At 42.9% G+C, this 22,497-nt stretch overlaps 1 protein-coding gene across 1 annotated transcript; it reads left to right on the top strand.

Moving 5' to 3' along the window:
• parp4 (poly (ADP-ribose) polymerase family, member 4) lies at positions 1–21,773 on the top strand. Its single transcript, XM_076747464.1, has 36 exons — positions 1–99; positions 549–676; positions 890–1,115; positions 3,096–3,219; positions 3,870–3,948; positions 4,026–4,130; positions 4,414–4,572; positions 5,259–5,396; positions 5,552–5,719; positions 6,144–6,295; positions 6,569–6,700; positions 6,968–7,066; positions 7,330–7,513; positions 7,865–8,006; positions 8,921–9,063; positions 9,270–9,401; positions 9,802–9,888; positions 10,541–10,705; positions 11,150–11,196; positions 11,452–11,533; positions 11,974–12,111; positions 12,185–12,374; positions 12,869–12,939; positions 14,219–14,406; positions 14,680–14,779; positions 15,224–15,394; positions 15,755–15,835; positions 16,080–16,160; positions 16,246–16,341; positions 16,496–16,639; positions 16,755–16,859; positions 17,318–18,432; positions 18,714–18,774; positions 19,284–19,386; positions 20,253–20,385; positions 20,846–21,773. The coding sequence occupies exons 2-36, from the start codon at positions 551–553 to the stop codon at positions 21,051–21,053; spliced, it is 5,475 nt and encodes a 1,824-aa protein (XP_076603579.1). The 5' UTR covers positions 1–99; positions 549–550; the 3' UTR covers positions 21,054–21,773.
• Positions 21,774–22,497: the final 724 nt, after the last annotated feature.

Here is a 22,497-nt window from a genome sequence, read left to right as displayed (position 1 = left end):
TGCACAGTTCAAAACCTGAGCTGGAGGTTTAAAGATAAAACGTCACCCTGTGCTTTCTGACAACAACCGCAGACACGTCGCCTGGACGTTAACAGTAAAGTAAACCTCAATTTATTCATTTAACAGGACGTCACGTTAGATAACGAGTTTATTTTTTTCATTTATTTGTTTGTTAACCTATTTGAAAACATAACACAGCTTGGCAGTTGTGTAAAACAACTAATGCTGCTTCCAGTACGCCCCGATTTGATTGTAACATTATAAGTTCAACTTTCATTCAGATCCTGTCTCAGTGTGGCCTGCTTTTTACTTTTATCACACCCCTTGTTTTTGTGGATTTGCTTCCGCATTCAGTTTCCAACAATCCATTTAACGCGTGCGTTTTTGCGCGTGCGTGCGCCAATGCATGTGCCATTCTACGCCTTGTAACATTGTGCTGTGGACTTCACGAGATATGTCAACCGTGACAGTACAGAAAAGCCCATTACCCCACCCCTCACATTGGTGCCATTCATAATGGAACCTCTGTGGGTGTGTCCTCTCCTCAGGTATGGCTGTGTTTGACAACTGCTCTGTGCTTCTGGAGCTGAAAGACTTGCTCTTCAAGGAGAAGAAGAAGCTGAAGTCAGCTGTGACAAAGAATGGAGGCAGCATTTGCTTTGTGGTTAATAAGCAGGTCAGAGAACGTGATCATTGTCCACTGTGGGTGGTCTTACACTGATCTTCTATAATAAACTACATGTCTTTGTCCAGTATGATTAATGGAAATGCAGCTTGCATGATTATACTGTACATCCTGGTTTCCCTGCCTCTAGGGCCCATTGGATATGTTCATTTGCATCAACGGAAATCATGACTTGCTGTTTGATTTTGCCTCCATTTCCCACAGTGCTCTCTGGTAGTGACCAGTGATGTATCCAACCTGAGCTCCAACAGGCTGCGCAGCATCCAAAAACACCAAACACCTGTGGTCGGAGTGGATTATGTGTACAGCTGTCTGGAGACAGGAGTTCTTCTGCCTGTGGATGAATACAAGCTGGACATTTCCTCTCTCTCTGCTTTTTCACCTCCTCTTCCTCGCTCCTCACAGCAGCAGATTCCACCCTCACATCAAGGTATTATCCTTACAGGCAGTAAACACTGCTCACTGTTGCCATGTTCTCACTTCTTTTTTATTTTATGTGGACATGACTCATGATGTGTTAACAGCAGAAATAATGACATCAGGTCACCTTCATTAGGTCAGCATGATGTCAAAAAGCAGTACATAAACTACATATGCTCTCTATAGTATGCAAGATGTATTTGAAGGCTGCGTGATGTTGAAGAGTTTTACTGGGAATAAGTTCAGGCTGGAAGGGAATTCTGTCTCAATTCACAACTCGTCATCATCACAGCTTCGTCAGCACAGTTCACAGTGGTACATAGGATTCAGAAGTCCAGGTTCAGGTTTCACAGAATCTTCAAAATTCACTTCAATAGATTGATAGGTGAGTATTTTGACAGGACTGCCAAACTCGACAAAGTAAACTCACCAAAATTCAAAAAAGGGCAGAGGGACATCACACTTCTGCCAATGCTGCCCCAACAATAATAATAATGATAAACTTTATTTATGTAGCGCCTTTCATACAAGAAGTGCAGCTCAAAGTTCTTTACAACAGAAATCCCATGCACCAAGTGCTTCACAGAAAAACAGGGAAAGAAAATGAATGTAAAGTAAGATGGAGTATAAGACTCAAATGATGACAAAAATAAAAATAAAATACATCTAAGGATGAAAATAGACACATCAAAGGTCTCCAAACTCTCTTATTCCTTTAATACATCAACAGTCAGCAATTTGAGACTTAATAGGCGAGAGCTCTGGAAGTATTTCGCCTTGTGTGCCCTCTCTACCAGTGGGCGCCTCTGAAGCAAACAAGCATGAAAGAGTCTCCCAATTTCCCAACGGACACAGATTCACCACCAGTCTTGATTAACTAAAATAAGCCTTTTTTTAGCCTACGGCAGAGTGTCTTCCCACGAGTTTAACCTCATTGTGGGTATTGTCACTCTGAAACTGCCCCGAAAAAACACCCTTCTTTGGTGCTGTGGGGGTTAAAACAAAAAAAACAAAAAAAAAAACAGAGAGTCTTTATTAAAGAGAGTGGATAACACCAGATAAAAGAGGATAAGATAGAAAATTAAATCAACCAACAAGAAGGCAAAGCATCGAGTGCTTCACATCGAAGAGACAGAACATGAACACAAAAACAGGATAATTGATGGAAAACAAGATGGAGCATAAAACCTAGTGGATAAGATAGAAAAAGGACCAAAATGAAGGCTGTGCATAACATAAATGGGAAAAAAGTTAAAAAGAGAGTACATAGAATGGAAAAAACAACAAATAAATTAACACATTTTAAAAGAAGTGCAGCAGTACGTAAGTCAGTTTCAGGCCTTTTTCACTAAAGTCAAAGCTAGTTAAAGGCTAAAATGAGAAGTTAAGTGTTTAGCTTTCTTAGCTGACATCCCTGACAACGATAGGTAGTGTGTTCCAGAGCTTTGGGGAGTAATTGACAAAAGCTGCGTCCCCGAGGCACCAAAATGAAACTGTGGGAGGACCAGGCCTACGAAAATCAGAATTTGATTAACCCCTGTATTTGACCTGCTGGAGCCAGGCCTGAATATCTTTCACAGCATAGAATTGACAAGGGATAACCAGAGAAAGCTCTGCAGAAGCAGCACAACAATAAATCAGCAGCAGAGTTGGAGATTCTCCCTTTGAAATCAGATGCAGTTTTATTGCTTCCTGTTGGACAATATGTATTGTTGCTGCAGCAGTAAACAGAAGGTTCATGAAGGTGAAGGCCACAGCGGCTCTAACCTCAGTTTTGTAAATGTACATTATTTGTGTTTTGTGTATCAACTTTAAAATGTAATGATGAAGTGAAAAAACGTCAGTCATTCACGTTGGACCCCACCCAGCTCCACTTCAGTGACTCCCGACTCTTCTCGGCCAGAGTCTTATATGCACTTTGCACAGGCACGAGTGAGGTTGAGGTTGAGTGTGTCATTCATGTGTGTGTGTTCCACCCTGTGCTTTGCAGTGTCCAAAGAGAGCAAAGCAGTTCCTGAGCTGTCCAGAGTGCCAGCCAAGCCGATGGACTCTGTCAGTCAGACTCAGGGTGCAAAGACTCCCGAGAGGAGCGGAAGCATCCTGGGACAGTTCAGGTGCGAACAGCGGCCATGCTCATGTTAGCCTGCACACGCACTGCAGTGTGTTATATTAACACTGGCAGATTCGTGATGAAGGAGACAATGACAATAAAACTAATTGAGCAGGAGGTTAAAAGTTCATAGTCATTCAGCATTGTAAATATGGCGTGATGCGTTTTCATAGTAAGAATCAAAGAGGAAGGCCTTGGTCAGTCATTTGCAGCCTTTTCCTGTATGTCACATGAGTGATAGTGTTTTATGCCCTTACTTCACACAAACTGTAAAGTCCTCATTTGAGGAGAGTAACGCTTCCTGCCCAGGTTTTTTCTCTCTCTCTCCTACAGTCAAAGACCGGCAGCTTTCACACACTCACAGGCAGGGGGTGCAGCCCACCATAACAGTAATTTTCATTCAGATCTCATCATTTTCTTCCCCCACATCTCAGTGTTCTCCATTCAAAGATGGTCACCCCACACACCTCTGGCGGAATAGCCGCTGCTCGCACACCTTTTTCACATGGTGGTGGAAAACACAGCAAAGTTTAAAACTCAGTCAGCATTTAGTTCATAAACATTTATGCAGAAAAAAAATAATGTCAGATGAAATGATGATGATAAAATGCCGCTGATGTTCCCTTTTTCCTTGTCAATTGTTAAATTTCACAGGATTTATAGTGAAACTGATTCTGACCTTCCGACATATCCGGAGAGTTTTCAAGTGGCCAAATATTCAGTCATGGAAAAGGTACAGCTGCAGTTTATTTATTTCATATTCCACCAGTACTGCGACTACTGTAATTAACGATGTACACTTCTCTGTAGATAAACAGCAGTGCTTGGTGTGTGCTGGAGCTGCAGAGTTTCAAAGGGGAGACAGGCTGGCAGTACCGTGTGGTCAGGTACTGGAAGGATGACGTAGGATCCACGGTATGAAGTCTTATGTATGTCACTGTTGTACTGCATGTCAGCTCACAGCTGATCTTATTTGCTCGTTTGCCATTTGGCAACATAATAATGTTTGTGGGCTCGACAAACACAAAGTCGTCTCTGCCACCACTGCAAACAGTTCTCTCCCTGTATATATCTGTCATATCTGTTAGTTTTAACTTCTTGCCTGTTCTTCCTCGTTGTTTGTGTTGTTTATCTGTGTTTGTTGGAACAATTTACTGTTGACATATTCAGTTAAACAGATCTACGTTTGTGCTCACAGAGGGCAGCAGTGAAGGACATGCTGGTGTTTCTGTCCACCTCAGAGGAAGCCCTGCAGGTGTACAAGGCCCTGAGAGAGACTCTGCAGACTACTGGTCTGCAGCTGAGGAGCAACATCCCTCCGCAGACCCAGGGCCTGGGCTCTGCCCCCCTCCAGCAGGTCTCACACACTCACTACACATTTCTTAAACAACTTACACATTTTCCTGACAGTTTTATCCAAAGCAAGAAAAATACAGCTGCAGGCAGTCACTGTAAGGCATTGTGCGTTCTGTAGTTTTTAGCATAGTTTCATCATTTTATCATCACATTAAGTGTTCATGTAGCTGCATTTTAAACACATTTGAACACACAGTAGCAGCGTGTGCCGAATCTTCTAAGAGTGCAATTCCTTGTCAACCATGTTTTTTACTTTGATTTTACAATCATTCATGCCCGTCAGTGAATTCACAAAATTTATGAAAAAATATGCATTATTTGATCGCAAGACCATAGCAATAAATATAACATCACAAATTATAATAATACATTACATCATCATCTTTAGGCTTACATAACTGTGATTAGGTATATTGACGTTGTGCTACATAACGCTAACCTAAAATGCGTCTCATACTAGATCCCCCGATCCCCAGAGTGTCAGTGTCTCTGAGATGTGGGTCTTACAATAAAACACATTAAACACACTACTTTTTGAATAAGGTTTATAAGATAAAATAAGATTTTGAGCTAGACTTCATGTTATTGTGGTACCTGAAGCTGTAGGAGTCCCTGCTGCTGTGCATTTGTGTAGCTGAATCTAATGAGCTGATCAGTTGATCAACATGGGACTTGTTTGACTGGCAGCTGCTGCTGGAGGAGAAGCTGAACACAGGACGCTTGTCACAGGAAGTGGGCGTATTTGTGGAGCTGCTGTGGACCGAGGCCCTGGGCTGCCTTCGCAGAATCCTCAGTGTTTCAGTCAGCAAGCTCAGCATCAATGATGTAAGGTTTTCTCTGTGGATTGTTCTGTTAAATCTCAGTCTGCTGCCAAACTACGTTCACCTTTCAGAAAAGACAGTCATGAATCTGTTAGAATTACACTTTCTCTCTGTGCCTATGTCATGTCCACAAAACTCTACGTGTGTGTGTGTGCGTAGGTGAGCAGGGCGGAGGGCTTGTTGCTTCAGGCTCAGAGGAAACTGAAGGAGAAAAAAGATGCTGAGGTGGTGCCTCTCCTGTTAGAAGTTTACACTCTGCTGCCGCACAGAGAGTTCAATTTAACTCCCAGCGCCAGAGTCATCTCTCAGAAACTGGACCTCTGTCAGGTAACACACAACATACACGCATGCACAAACAAATGGATACAAGCACACACATATGCAGACATAAAGAACCAAACACTTGCGTTTTATAAGGTCTTTCATGTACACACATGCTAGCTGTGTTGGTTCATGCTACACACGCTGGAAATGTGACTAAATTAAGCTGCGAATGGCAGTGAAACAGGTTTCACTGCTATCACAAATAATATGACCTAAGTTGTCTTATTTTGTTTTGAACAATTCTAGTGTGTAGCATGGTAAGACATTTCTACTGTTTGACCACGAAGTGTTAGATCAATGTAAAAATCTGTGAGGCCCCTCATACATTTTGAAATACATGCATTACCTCACATCCATAAATCCAAGTCACCGCTGTCCCCTGTGGATATCCAGGCTAACATGAACACCATCATGTCTTGTTGTCAAGTTAATTAGAGACATTCTGAACGTGAGCGAGATGACTCTGAGAAGCCCCGTGCCTTCCTGTGTGGGGAAGTACCGCGCTCTGAGGTGCAGCATTGACACTGTTCCTCCCAGCAGCTCCGAGTTTCAGGTTGTGACTGCACTGCTGCAGGACAGGTAGTGTACCGCCTCTGAAACGCCTGGAGGAAAGCCATTTGCAGTGTTTCTAAACCCCATAACACACATGTCTACTCATAAAACCTGTTTTTTATTATCAAAAACGACACAGACGATAGACAGACATTGATATATAACAGCTGAAAATAGTAAATCAGCGTTAAAGAGCATTCAGCTTGACATCTGTGGAGTAGAGAGAAAGAACTCTGAAGCAAAGTGACATTGTGTTTTCGTGTATTTTAACCTTTCTGCCCATGCTTCCGTGCTGTGCAGCAAGGTGCAGGTCCAGCAGGTCCTGCGTGTCAACAGGGTCGTGGAGCTTCAAAACTTTAAGAGCGACCTTGGGAACATTAAGACCCTCCTCCATTCCTCCAGCCCCAGCAACTATGTGGGAATCCTGTCTCGGTAAGCCAGACTGTGTGCAGTAAGGGAACGCACCGCCAGAGGCACGTTGTATGTTCTCTTGATTTCATTCATTTAAAGCCTTTTTATAGACTGACCGGGTCTTTGGCTTCTCAGTTGTGAATAAGTGCAGTTTTGTCATCATCAGCCAACAAATTCAAATATTCAAGCAGGAACCCTCTTATGCCATTTGACACTAATGATGCTGAATGTAGTTAAGAAATCTGTCATGGTCTTTTATCTCAAACTCAGTTTTCACTTTCTCTTTAGTGGTCTACTGCTGCCCCGTGTTGCAGTGGAGCATCATGGGATAGAGAGAACAGACTTCGGCCATCTGGGCAGTGGAATCTACTTTAGTGATGCTGTTGGGTTAGTAAAAAATGTGAAATTGAGAAGGTGTCCTTTGACATATAATACTATCTTTCATGCAAAAATTCTTCCACTAAGATGAGACATGTGAGGTAACTTGTCCTTAAGTTGAATTACATAAGTATAAAAGACAACGTAAAATTAATTAAAAGGAAATCAATTTTAAGAACGATGATGCTGCTGTAGCCTGTGGTCATTTCATCATTTGGGAACCCAGATGTCACTTTAGTGAGCTTGTCCTTCATCCTCCATGCTGTCCACAGCACCAGTTTGAAATACTCCAGGCCCAGTGTGACAGACGGCTCCCGGCTGCTGCTGGTGTGTGACGTGGCGCTGGGACAGTGCAGGGACGTCCTCAAGAGAGACCCCACACTGAGCCGGGCTCCTAAGGGACACCACAGCATTCATGGAGTCCGCCACACCTCCTACACTTCCTCTGAGTTTGAGGTAGGACTGTTTGCCTGTGAGCCTGATTGCACATACCTCTAAATGAACTCTCCCTTATCTGATTTTCATAATATACTAATCCTAATATACTTCTTTCATGATCTTAAAGACTGTTCTGCAGTTCAGCAAAACAAATTTTATAAGCTGAGTGAACAGTGGAGGTGTTCTGTCTAAGTTACTCATGTCTGTGAAAAGTCTTTTGTGTGTAACTGTTTCCTCTGAGCACAGCAAGAGGTATCCCAAAAATACATAGTTGCACTTTAATATGCTGTCAGACTTAGTGATGATACTTGACTGACTGCTCAAGTGGCAGCGTGCACGCTAACGTACTTCATTATACTTGTGCTCCAGGATGATGAGTATGTGGTGTACAGTCCCGACCAGGTGAAACTCAAGTACGTGGTTCAGTTTGGCATTGAGGGAGACCAAATGAGGGAGTTCAGTCCTGCCGTCAACACCTCAGCTGAGCTGGCTGTGCCCTCTTCTGACCAAGGTTAGCGCTAAACACCTGCAAAATATTTGCAGTTTAATTACATGAAATGTAATGTTTTGTAGTCAACTATCATTGGGGGGGTAATGTGGTATAAAAGTAATGTATGTATGTGTGTGTGCGTGTGTGGCTGTCTCTGTCCAGAGAGCAGCACACTCTGCTCTCCCTTGGTTGCAAAATGTAGATAAATACATTTATTCAGTGCCTTTTTATTGTGCGTAAACCTTGTGTTTACGCACATATTGTCAGAATGAATGGACTGGGAGCGTAAATAAACGTTTCAGGTCGCTGTTAACACTGCTGAGACGTAAGCCTGCAGGGAGCTGATGCAGACAGCTGCATAGATTAAAATGAGAGCGTATCTGTTGGAAAAACACATCTGATGAAGCTTGTCAGCAAAATCCCCATCAAAGCACTGATAGGGTAAGCTAATGTTGCCATAGAGACCAGGTTATGCCAAGGCTAGAAAAGAGAAAGCCTTGTGCTTTATGTATGTATATAATACTACTCATACTTGGATTGGACTCACATAGGATCTGCTATAGTATGAAGCATGAAAAATAAAGAATACAAATACACTTAAGTTAATAGACCATAGTCACGGTGAAGTGTGCTGAGATACAAAGGAGCAGTGGAATAGAATTTACTGTGTGTAAGGTCGTGTTTGAGTGTCACATTTGACCTTGTTTTTTTTTTTTTTTTTTTTTCCAGGTGTTGTGTTTTATTAGTGAGAATTACTTCAGTAGTACAGACTTCACTCTCATTTCATGAAATACTCAGCCGTACATATTGTAGAACTGATTTGTGACTTGTTCAAGTCATAGCCTTCAGTATTGTAATTGCAGCACAAGCAAACAAGCATTTTATGGTTGTGTGTCTGTGTGTGCTTGTGTGTGTCTGTGCTTGTGCGTGTGTAGAGCTCATTTCAGAGGACATCGGGGTTGAAAGCATTAAAAACCCTCTGGAGGGTGTGACGGCTGGACTGCTGGACAGCTCTGGTCAGCAGCTCCCCCTGCAGGCCATCCATGTGAAGTGCAAACTCGTTGATTTGCTCTCTCAGGTGAAAGAATCAGCTCATTCAGTTTTTTCTTTTTTTTTTTGTCTGTGATTACAGCTCTGTGATCTGATTTGATTTCAACCTCTTGAAATGCATCAGACAACTGGATGTTAATCTTTAACGGGCTGCTGAGTTTACTCGCTCATACCCTCATTAAAGCGCTGACATCATATGCATCTTATCTGTCCTCTCCTCTGTTCCTCTTTCAGGTCATCATTTTCCAAAAATACACCAACCTGAGCTCTGCGCCCATTGAGGCAAAGTATGTCTTCCCACTGGCTGATTCTGCAGCAGTGTGTGGATTTGAGGCTTTCATCAATGGGAAACATGTGGTGGGACAGGTAACCAAACTCAACTTTTCTCATCACAGATGTCTTCCTTTCACCTCCACATGTCTGTATTATCCTGTTTCTTAATTATTCATCTCTACTCTCAGTGGTTAGCTGGGGTTATATTATAAATGTCCTGTCTGCAAATAATAGAGAAAATGGAAAATTTCAAATTGGTATTAACCAGATTAACAAGTTTTCCATTATGTCACATCAGATGTGCAGCACAGCAGGGACACAGTAAGGGTCTTTGTTTCTGGTCCACGCTGTGAGCACATGTGGGCAAGCTCAGTGATTAGATTCATTGTTAAGTGGTGATTGCATTATCCCAGGCAGCAAGCCTCACCCACCAGTAACTAACATCATGGATTATTTGTTAAACCTTCTATTTTTGTGTCTGTCTGGGTCTCAGGTGAAGGAGAAAGAGGCGGCTCGCAAGGAATACAAGCAGGCTGTTGAGAAAGGCCATGGAGCCTACCTCATGGACCAAGATGCTCCCGTATGTCCACCCTCTGCACTCAACCCAAACACTTATCGAGCCGAGTCAAACTCTAAGTATAGCAATGTCTAATTCTGAAATATTACTCTGATCCATTTTCTACCAAAATATTTTATATCCTCTTTTCACAACATCGCATTAATGTCATCCGATCTTTAAATCAATGCAAGAAGTGTAGAGTTGTGAAGCGGGAACCGCTGGTTCCGGAAATGTTCTGTATTCCCATTTCAATTTCTTCTTTCAATAGTATCCTCAGTGTTGAGTGACATAGACACAGGACTCTCCTGGATAATGTAACATATAGGTTTAACCATGGAGAAGAATCCAGTCAGAGGTGCGAATCAGCAGCAGCCAATTTAAAACCCTTGTTGCAGTTGTGAACAAAACATTGTTGAATCCGATTGAAGTTGGCCCCACAATTACAGCTGAACTGATTTAAGGTGCAGATTATAAAATCAGTTTTCTCAACATCATAGGCTTTAGCTTCCACTCCAAGTCATAGAAGAGCTCCAGTTGTGCGTCACATCGCGTTGTCTATGGGAAAATGAATTGGACTTTTACTTCCAGAACCAGTGGCATCCGAAATAGCTCTTCCTGCTCTGCAACTTTATTTGGACAGTGGTTTGTGATGTGATTTCTGTGCTCACTGCAGGATGTGTTCACCATCAGCGTGGGCAATCTGCCTCCCAGTGCGACCGTCCTCATTAAAGTTACCTTTGTGTCTGAGCTGATCATCAGGGATGGGAGTATTCTCTTCTCCCTGCCTGGGAGTGTGGCTCCCTGGCAGGAGAGTGCAGCACTCAACCAGACAACACAAGTAAGGAGGCCTGACAAAAACTAAAAAAAAAAAAGAAACCACTTCAAAGTGTTGCTTCTTATTCTGCAGGCTGTCACCAGTGTGGAAACTGGCAAAAAAAAAAGTCCCTCAAGGAGAAAACAATCCGAGGACACAGTCTGCTGTTCTACTCTTAGTTACAAAGCAATAAAATGTTTGAGATAGCAACACACATCAAACATAGCAGTGCAGTGTTTGGTATTCAGTTTTACTTGTTTGCCTTCATAAAGCAATCTCATGCATGAACCATGCATCACAGGAGAAATTAAAAACTGAGGCCAAGTGTGGCTGTTTTGGTTGATGTGTTTATTTTGCATGGAGTTCAGAGGAAAGACAAGCATACTGGATCTCATAGTATGTGACAGGTTCTGCTCTGAGAGTGAAGTGACTGCTGAGGTTCTGTGTGTGTTTCTCATCGCTCAACAGGTCAGCGTGAAGAAGGTGTGTGTGACTGATGAGGAGTCGAGCACAAGGTCAGCTATATTACGTGTTTTGGCTCTTTCCTGAAATCTGGCTCCAACTTTAGTGCTGAATGTTCAGTGATGTAGTGCGGAGAAGCTGTGGAGCTGAATGAACAGTTGATCGACCACAATGTTGTCAATCAGCGAATCATCTCTCATTTATCGAGCGAAACATTTATGTGTGCCCTTCGCTAGTTTGTCTTTTCTGAAGCACACTCAGATGTGTGCTGCTGGACGCTGTCTAAGTGTGTTATTGCTTTCCCTCAGAGAGTTCACCCTGGACATGTCAATTGAGATGCCTCATGAGATCAGCAGCCTGCTGTGCATCACTCACGAAATCAAGATGAAGGTAATTTGGGTGTTTTTACGGTCACATTAGTCACGTTCTAATGATGCAGAAACATGGTTATCAGTCATGTCCTCCGCCTCACGGGTTCCTTCAGCTCAATAGGCTTTGAAATCGAGCAGAAATGTTGATGTAGAATATTCTGAATGCATGAATGTTCAATATAATCTCGCAGTGAAATGTTTTTCATGTCAAAACATTAAAGAGCTGCTTGTTCAGCTTCAATAGAATTTGCCTGCTTTTCTGTGTTTTACTGTGTCGGACATTTTTAAATAATTTGTATTTAGGGTTATGTGATCTCATGATGCACATTTATCATTATGTTTGATGTCATCAAAACTGTGTTTGATAGTTTAATCTGTAAAAAATGGCACTTATTACTCATGAACCCAGTCCATTTCCTCTTTTTTACTCTGTTTTCTTCTCTGTGTGTGATTGTGTAGAAAACAGACTGTAAGGCGGTGGTGAGCGTGCTGCCAGGGCAGGTCATGGGTCCAGAAGGTTTCCAGCTGTCGGTCACTCTGTCTGAGCTCCACCAGCCCAGGATGTGGGTGGAGAAACACCCTGACAAAGACAGCCAGGTCCGTCTGCCTGCCTCCTGTCTGTCTCTCACTCTGTGTTTCGTTTCTTTAACCGTCTCGCTCTCTCCTTCAGGCCTGCATGTTGGTCTTCTATCCAGACTTTGACGTCAGCTCCGGGTCAGCGTCCGATGAAGTCATTCTGTTGCTGGACACATCTGAGTCCATGAAGGGAGAGCCTCTCCAGATGGCCCAGAGAATCGCCCTTCAGGTCCTCAGATCCCTCGACCGCAACCTCAGACTCAATGTCATTTTGTTTGGCACAGGTCAGTTTTGTCCTCTTTTTTTTGTGCATGTAGTTATAAAATCTAAAAACAGATGAGCTGGAAAGGTGAGCCAAAGTTAAACTTCATGTTTTGAAATGGAAGATAAAACTGAAGATGACAGATAGTGGAAGGAATTCTTCTGACTGCATAAAATAATTAAAAACCTGAAGAAAATGCTCTGAGCACGATGGAGATCTGGTGCACACCTTTACAATCATCCAAGAGCGTTTTCAGCACTTCATCTCACGTTATCTGAGTGTCATATACAACATGAGATGTGAAGATTATTCCCTATTCCCACCAGTACAACAGTACTATATCTGGAGACTTTTTGCCATGTCATGTCTTTTTATGAAAGGTTCCTGAGTTTGAGCCTGCTCAGTCATCGTCATCTTCCCAAAATATCGTCATCTTCCCAAATATTTAGTGAGAGTAACTAATGACTCCCGTAGCCAGTTCGTTTTCCTGACTGTTGCTGTGTTTTTGTCTGTCAGATCACTCAGAAGCTTTCCTGACAGCACAGCCGCTTGTTGAAGTGTGTCAGGCAGCTGAGAGCTTCATCAGGGTGAGTTATGACTGGCACATTCTCTCATACCGTGGTTCAGCCTGGAAGCCGTTGCTCTAAGGATTGTTGAATGGTATTGCTGCTGAGCATATGTTAAACAGCTAGATAACGTCTTGTATCAGACTTTGGTTAATTTGCTGTACTATCCAGTTGTCAGTACATTTCATCATCGTGTGGTAACAAACGTCATTTGCAAACAAGCTGTCTACCGACAACAGGTTAACAAAGTGTTCCTGAGTCCATGCAGTAATATCCTTTATCCAATCATGTGTTCACAAAGTGGTGAACCTCTCTCCATCCTTGCTTGTGTTTGACTGAGTCTTTCCAGGATGCTTCTTCCATACCCAATCATGATTCTATCACCTGTTACCAATGAACCTGTTTACCTGTGCAATGTTCCAAACAGGTGTTTTTGGAGGGTTCCACATCTTTCCCAGTCTTTAGTTACTCCTGTCCCAACTTGTTTGAAACGTGTTGCTGCATCAAATTCAGAATAAGCAGATATTTACAAAAATCACTGAAGCTGATGAGCTCAAACATGAAATATACTGTCTTTGTGCTGTTTTCAAGCAACTTATCACATTCTGTTTTATTTCTGCTTTACATAGCATCCCAGTGTTTTTGGAATTGAGATTGTACAACACACAGATTTATTGTAGCTCTGAATTCACAGTACGTACTGGAAGGGTTTTAGTTCATTTCTACTTTTTTTTTTTTTTTTTTTTAGAAATAGTGTTATAATACAGTAATAGCAAAAGAAATACAGGCTAATATAAAAAAATCTTGTGTGTTTGTTTTGTGTCCACATTCAGCCTGTGCAGATTCATTTATCTATTGCTGCATTCATGCAATTTCAGCAGGATGGGAAGAACAAGAAAAACAGCCCTTGACTGGGTGTTGACACAGTAGTCCACAGTGATGTCAGCCCCAGTGCAGAGAAATAACTTCACTACTTTTGCCGGGTTGTGTAGTTGTAGCAGTTTGTTACTAAGTGAAAGTAGATATAAATCAACAGTGTACAGCTCTTGTGAAATTAGCTGAATCGACTGTATTGGTGTTAACGTTGGATATTAGTTCAATATAACTGCCAACATGGGTGCATTTGTGGCCATTCTGCCAACAGTCTTTTTACCAAGGGTCAGATGGCATCTGTGTCAGACATTTTCAATACCTCAGATTCAGAGTTACAATTCAGACATGAACCATTTTTCCTTCTTGGCAGCTCGTGATTTCAGTTTAAACAATCTGACGAGAACTCTGCTCCTCTCCCTCCTATCAGCGCTTCTCTCCAGTAGGGGGCAGTACTGAGCTGTGGCGGCCCCTGCGAGCTCTCAGCCTGCTGCCTCCATCTCGCAGCGTCAGGAACGTGCTGCTGCTGTCGGACGGCCACATCCAGAATGCAGAGCTCACCTTGCAGCTGCTCAGAGACAACGCTCAGCACAGTCGCCTCTTCACCTGCGGCCTCAGGTCTGAATGGGTCAGGTCACAGGTCACCGGGGTGTGAGGATACTGACTTTTGATAATGTCAGTTACACTCCATGAGATGGCTTTGAAGCCCATATCAGCCCATAGCCCCAGATCACTAAGACGTCCTGTTAGCTTATTGTTCATGTTGATCAGTACTGTGACAGTCACCGTCAGCAGTCAGACAGACGGGTTTAAACTCTCTGACAGATTTACGTGAACACATATCATATACAGTTTTGGCTACAGTAGTTATTTTTGGTTATTGTCTTTTAGCCCAACAGCCAATCGGCACATGCTGAGAGCCCTGGCCCAGGCAGGGGGTGGAGCCTTTGAATTCTTTGACACCAAAGCCAAACACAATTGGGCCGAGAAGGTGAGACTGACTGCCTTTGATCAGTCGCAGATAGTTGTGCAGTATAATCAGGTTTTATCGTTCTGCTGTTGATTATTGTGTGACAGGAATAAAAAATGGTCACCATTTGCACTTTTCTGTTTTAGCTTTCCATTATTTCCGAAATTCCTCCAAAGTTGAGCTATAACTGCATTTCCATCACAGGCCTTACGTAAGGCATTGTTGCTCTACCTTCTGACAAAGTGCTGTCATTGTCATCATTCATGTCATAGTGGACACATGCAGATTCACCCTGAGAGATATACTGGTTGAGTTCATCCAGCAAGACTAGACCTGATTTCCAAAGGTCTTTCTGATCCTAATGCATTTCAAATGTCCTAAAATGTGACACAGTCACACACTCACATAGAAAAACCTAAGCTTGATTCATGTGTTCACCCTTTGTTCTGTCTGGTTTGGCTGCAGGTGGCGTGTCAGGTGAAGCGTATGGCCTCTCCTGGCTGCAGTTCAGTGTCAGTAAAGTGGCAGCAGTTCAATCCGACAGACCCCTCTCCTGTGCAAGCCCCCAAGCAGATCCATGCTTTGTTTAATGACTGCCACACCCTGGTTTACGGCTTTGTGCCACACTGCACTCAGGTACGTTATGTATATGTATATTTTTATGTTTTTTTAAGTGTGTGCATTATTCTGAATCTCAGTTGGGACTGTAACTAATGATTATTTTTTAATTGATTTATCTGTCTTTTTTTTTTTTTTCCGATGTTTAGTCTATAAAATATTAGAAACTAGTTAAAAATGGCACAATCACAATCTCCAAGAGCTCGAGGTGACATCTTCAGATTGCTAGTTTTCTTTGACCAGTAGTCAAAGAGATAATAATATTTCATATACTATTATATAAAACCCAGTAAAACAGCAAAGCCTCATATTTAAGAAGCAATAATCCAGCAAATATTTGGCATTTTTCTTTGATAAATGACTCAAATGACACCACAGGCCACCCTCCTTGGAAATCTGAGCGGTCAGGAGCTCCAGACCATGGTGTCAACCAGTGAGCTGCAGAAGACCAAGGGCACAGTAAGAGCTCATACAATGCATTCACACCCAACAATCTCGAGAGTACCTGCTGTATACGTTTAATTCCAGCGGATGGATCTCTTAACTGAAAAAACATAATACTGTAACTGTATCACTGTCTCACACGACACACACACATCACAACTCACTTGCCCTGCAGATCCTGATGTAGGTAAATTGTGACTGTCACGATCATGAGGATGATGAGGCGATGATTATGATGCGTTTTGATGCGTGTGTTCAGTTTCTTCACAAACTCACAGCAAGAGCCCTCATCAGGGATTATGAAGACGGGAGCCTGGACGCCGATGAAGCTGAACATGAGGTGTGTGTTATGTGTGTCACTGAGTTTAGATGTCCAGCCTGAGCTCCACATGTTTAACTTGAACTTGGCTTTCTGCTTTCTCCAGGGGAAGAAAGTGGAGTTGAAGCGCTTCATAATCGAGCTAAGCAAAGAATTCTCCATCCTGTCTCAGTTCACCAGCTTTGTGGCCATCGAGGAAAGGGTTTGTGCAATTCTCAGCCTTTTTCACATTTATATTATCTGTATTCCATTCTGGTAGCTGCTCACCCACTGACCTTACTGGATGTGAAGATTTTGTAACATCAAATTTTGTGTCTCCCAGCCAAACCAAAGAGAAGTCATCTACTTTGTTTCAGGATTCAGAACAATCAGAGGGCATCACGGACATCCCCAAGTTAATCGCAGAGGAAGATGTGGACTTCCTCCCCTACATCAGCTGGATTTCTCCACAACGTGATGAAGATGATGGGTGGAGAAAATGTGGCCTTTACTCTGTCTCGGTAAATGCTGTTTGTAGTGGGATCAGGGGGAAGGAAAGAGCAAATTCGTTTGTTGTGATTTACTAATTGCCACTTCTGTTTGTTGCATTTGTCTCTCTGATGTGGTGTTTGTAAGGAATCGGAGGATTCTTCTGAGGAAGTGGAGGCAGATTTTTTGGAAGAAGAGGAAGGAGGTCTGTGTCTGGAAGAGAGATCAGTCTCTCCACATTATTCACCCACGGTTAGTCCCTTCAAACACAAACTGACGCTGAACCTTTGCTGAGTTGGAGGGCTAACAATGTATTTTTAGATAAAGATGCTATTACACGCAATAGCTCAACGTATCTTAAATTAGCAGCGCTTGTGTGGTATCAATACAGAGCAATGCACACTGTTCCCTTCATTTGCTGTGGTAAGTTCGTGCTGATGCACAGATTCACTCATGAGACAAGCTTTGTTCTTCCTTGATGTTCTTCACAAAGATTTGAATATGACAGCAGACACAGGCCGGCGCTGTGATCCTCCTCAGAACTCACTGAACTCATTCACTGGACAGAATTGATCTAAAAACGGATTTTTGTGTGTGAACAACATTGAACTTGTGGCAGTGTTTTAAAAACATGAGGCTTGTAGTTTAGCAGTTCAAAAACAGTTTCTGACTCCTTGGTGTCTGTTTTCTGTATTTGTCTCCTTTTGCAGAGCGCCTCTTCCTCATCTGAAGAATTTGGTCTCTTCGACGACACCAATATGAACCTCAAGGATGCTGCTGCTGTTCTTCCTGCTCCCTTTCCTCCTCTGCTTGATCTTTCAGAATGCTCACTTGCAATTCCTCCACCTGCATCTCCTCCGCCTGTCACTCATCTTCCAACAGGCTCATCTGTTTCTCCTCCTCCCCCTCCTCCTCCTTTCATTCGTGGTAAAGGAGTCTCATTTGGTTCTTCTCCATATCTCTCTCCCCTTGCCTCTCCATTTCCTCAACCTCCACCTCCACCTCCACCTCCTCCGCCTGTCACTCCTGGTCCAGCACGTTCATTTGTTCCTCCTCCTCCCCCCCCTCCTTTCATTCATAGTCAAGCACTCTCATTTGGTCCTCCTCCCCCTCCTCCACACCGCTCTTCCCTTGTCTCTCTATTTCTTCCGCCCCCCGCTCCTACACCTCTCGCTTATCTTTCAGCATGCTCATCTCTTCCTGCCCCTCCCCCTCTTCCTCTAGGCTTCTCTTCCCTTGCCTCTCCAGTTCCTCCACCTCCTCCGCCTGTCACTCATCTTCCAGCACTCTCAGTTGGTCCTCCTCCTTGTGGAGCTGATGTACGTACCGGTCAGCCTCTCCATGATGCCACAGCTCTTCTAGCCCTTTACTCAGCAGAGGAAGACACAAGTTCAGCATTTTGCAGCCGTTCATTTGGAAGTCCCATGCGCCTCAGAGACAGCGATCTCACGTTTGGAAGTGCCATGAATGTTGTAGGGATCCCTCAGATGGCTGCTAAGTCTCGTGCCTCAAGATCAGGGCGGTCTCTCACAAAATATCAAATTGGCTACAGTCACACAGCTGGATCCCCTCTTTCACCCTCAGCACAAGATGCCGGTTTTAAAGTTCTACAGCAACAGCCACAGTCATTTCGGGGTATCATTGGCTCTATCGTTACAGAAGCCCCTTCTCAAATAGAACGTGACTCTGCAAGTCCTGGTAGTGGTTTTTGGGAAGAGATTGAGTTCCAAGCAAGACGTGAACATTTTTCAGGGAAGAAGAAGAGGGAGATTGCATCAATTCCACGATTATCTGTGAAGTCATTAAGGGTTCCTCGAGCCGTCAAGTGAGTCCCAAAACAGTCCTACATATTTTTCTTCATGTTAAAAAAACCCTGATAATCATCCTTGTAAGACAATCGATGTTGCCAAAATGCTTTTACATGGTGGAGAGCTTTTGGTTGACAAAATGAAAATAGACTAAATCACCTGTATGTTGACTGATGAGTGGACTCAAAGTTATTTGTACACGTGCATAAATGGATGTGGAAGGAAGGGAAAGTTAGTGTGTGTTTTTGTCTGTACGCATGTTGACTGAGAGTGGCCTGCTGGGATCTTGTTGTTTCAGATCAGCAGATCCTGAAGTCCTGAAGCTCAGGTGGACAAAGATCTTCCAGATGCAGCATTCAGTAAGATATGGTATTTCCTAGGCGTTGCAAATCCAGGGCCCTGATATTGTGTATGCAGCTTACTCGTGTGCCCACATTAAGCCTTTGCTTTTCCTGCCAGCATGTTGTCCCTATTGTTCTCTTGGACCAGCAGCTGTGACAAAGACATGTTGCACTTTGTTAAAATGCTGGAACCTTTTCTTAGCACGCAGTGTTGTGAGTGAGTGAAGAGTTTCAGTTCAGCGTGCGTCTGTGAGCAGGTGCTTTGTGTCAGTGTTAGTCTCTCTGTAAAGTTCTGACATAGGTTGGAAGTTTATTTGTATGCATTTTCATGACATCGCATTCATTTTGGAGACAGCATTGATTCTTGACTTTGCTGAGAAAGAATCGTTTAGCCGTCCTTGACTATAACCACGCTTGCTCATACTGGCATTCCTTGGGGAAGCGGGACATCAATGCTGAGGTCGCATAAGTCCTGACTGCTTTGCATAGGAAATGGAAAAATTGAAAAATGTGTCTGTGTGTTGCAGGAGGGCTTCTGGGAGTTAACCACAGAGCTTGGAGACTTCATAAATATTGATGTGGATCTCTTTGCCAATGTGTTCCTGAAAAACAAGGGCATCCATTCTCTAGGTGAAAACGCTCAGAACCTGTTTCAACCCGTTAGAGGGAAAATAGCTTCATGGCTTTGTTATTTCAGATCATTTTGGACCAATTCTAGCATATTTCTGGTCTATAAATTTGGGATTATACAGTGGAGACAGAAACATTCATATCATTGTTTTAAGTAAATGTACCATCCTGTGAAATTATTCCAAGTTAAATGTCAGAAATACAAATATTATACGTTCTCTATTACATTCTGTAATCATGACAACAGTATTTAAATGGCTACATTGCCGAAGACCAGCTCGGCCTGAATACTGTTACTGTTATACTGTTGGGGAGATTCGACTACATCATATTGAACCTTCAGGTGAAAATTTGTTATCTCTATTTATGAAGATTTTCATGTTTTTAGATCGTGAAGGTGAGCTGAAAGATGACAGTGCAGCTCTAAAGGTTGAGAAAATGATGAAAGCTCTTTCCCTGTCTAAACTGTCAACACCTTGCCATTGATAGCTACAACAAGGCTGTTTTTTTTCTCTCTCTCTCTAAAAACAAATGTAAAATCATCATTCAAAGTAAGAGGCTGCTAGAGCCATCATCAGTTAGTGCTCCAAGTGTCCAAAAAATGTTTTAGCCACAGCTGCAGTATGGCTCTGAATCTGTCAACTACAGTACTGTATATGGATTTCACATTCATGGTCCCCAAAGGATGAATCCAGGTGACTTTGATGATCCACAGACTTTTCCAATACCAGCAGCAGGTTGACGCATGTTTGTTACCAATATCTTCACAACTATTAGACGGACCGTCCAGTTTGACACAGCCGTACATGTTGTCCTCATAATAACTTTGATCCCCTGTATGTGCATGTGTGTGTGTGTGCATGTAGGTGTGAAAGCCCATGCCGACATCCTGAAGCTGCTGGCAACTCTTCTGGTTCTGCAGCTGATGAGGGTAGAGGAACTGGAGGAAGGCAAACTGCTCCGCACCCTCTTCTGCCTGGACGACTCCTCTCAGCCCAGGTCTGTCCAAAGCCAGACAAAACAGCCCGCAGATAGTGTATTCACTATTTAGGCATTTGTGAAAACACATCAGCTCTGGCAAACGCTGCAACCACAATACATCTTCAAAAACGGGATGTGAAACAAGCATCACCCTAACCCTAAATCAACAAGCATGATGCTCTATGTTAATGAAGCAAATCTTTCTCAGCCTTACTTACACTCAGCCATACTCACACGATGTTAAATTAGAAAAATATAAAAAGTTATTTAAAAACACAAGGTCCAAATTCTTGTGTATAATAATAAATGAATAATATAATAATCTGCATCAGGAAACAAGCTATACAAGTATTAACATTATGATTTCAGACTGGTTGACGCTATTTCTCTCAGCTGTGGAAGTTTCAGAATGTAAAGCCTGCTGTCACTGTTCCCAGAGTGGCTAGCTCTCACAGTAACACCTGCCTCGTTCTTCCAGGCCTGAGCGGTGGGAGGAGGTGAAGAGAGCAGTAGACTGGGTTTGCTGGGCCGACCGGCAGTACCCATGTGTCTACAGCCGGCTGGAGTTTGGTTTGAGCTGGGAATCCTCCACCCGTCAGCTTCTGGGATACGAAGTCCTCCCTCCCTACTCACCTCTCAGTGGTCTGAACCTGCAGAGGACCGCTGCCCCTTTACTAGTCCACTGAGCAGGCCGACGTGACTGAGGGAGCATGAAGAGAAGATAGAGGAAGAGAAATCATACCTGTTCGCCTTTTAGAGGGCATGATCTTTTAGACTTATCTTTACATATATGCACTCTTTTTTTGTCCTCTGTAACACACTTTGAACTGTGTCTATCAATGTGATTTTTCAGACTTCACGCAGATGAGGAACACGGTTCCCTTAATCAGGCATATACAGAATAAATACACAACAGAAACAGTTTTTGGTTTAATTTAGAAGACACACATCATGTTGAGTCCACACGTCACTGCATATTTTAGCATTTAGCGCTAGCTGTGTTAACCGCAAGGAAAGACGGACACTTACATTAATACATCTGTGTGTATACGCCTTTCAAGTAAGATGTAGCTTGCACACCCAAAGGCTTTCATCACAGGTTTTTAGATTTGCTGCACACAAGTTGTTTCAAACATTGGAAAAGAAAGCACTAAAAATACCTGGAAAACATTGTGTGTGCAGGAAATGTGCTTTGACAAGATTTAGCTGTTTGAAGAAGATTTCTGTTGACGCTGCTTCAGTTTTTCAACTGATGTTAACTTGTATGTTGGTGGGAGTTGATATTGTCTACGTGTGTGTGTGTGTGTGTGTGTGTGTGTGTAATCATAAACAGAATTTAAAATGTTTCCCCGAGTGCCTTAATGTCTCCTCTTGTGTTTATCGTCATATTAAAATCATTCTGCAGGAAACCTCTGTTGTCTTTCGCCTCCTGTCCACACAGCAGCCCTGCAGCAGGCGCACAGTTTAGGGCTCAAAGAGATGCTGCTTCAAAGATGAGCTCCCTTTTCTCTCCACTGCCGTGCTGTTCGGCCTCCTATCAAACCTGTCAAAACCTCATCTTTACACTGTCAGTAAACTGTTGATATTATTATACCTCACTGGTCGGTAAGTTGATGTCTCTCTTTTTAGTGAATTTGATTGGCGGAATGTACAAGTGTGAAGCATCCCAACATTCAAACCAGGTGTGAGATATGAAAAGTGAGGAGAACACCAAAGTTCATCCTGTGAGACGTTAATGTCCGAACAAAATTTTGTGCCAAAGCATCTAATCGTTTTCAAGATGGCACTGTCAACCAAAACTTTAAATGTCATGCTGGCCATGTTGTTAAATAATGAATTCAACTTTGGTGACACCCTGGACAAACACTTCTTTAAGAGCAGATAGAAGACATCTAAGGGATCACATGGACAGCTGTTGAATAATGGTTTTGTGGTTTTCCTGCTGAAGGTTTGTGTATGGAACACTTTTTGGTCAAGTGACAGAGTAAGAAATGCTGTGCTGACATCACATATGGGGTTGTTTCCCCATGTTTCTAGCGTTTGATAGTAGCATAATTTTCATTTAAACCTCAGCAAGAAAGCTAATGAGAATTTCCCAAAATGGCCTTGTTATTTGAATTAGTAGAAATA

This window comes from Chaetodon auriga, chromosome 13 (assembly GCF_051107435.1).
Source record: "Chaetodon auriga isolate fChaAug3 chromosome 13, fChaAug3.hap1, whole genome shotgun sequence".
Lineage (NCBI taxonomy): Eukaryota > Metazoa > Chordata > Actinopteri > Chaetodontiformes > Chaetodontidae > Chaetodon > Chaetodon auriga.
This window is presented reverse-complemented; position numbering and strand designations above follow the sequence as displayed.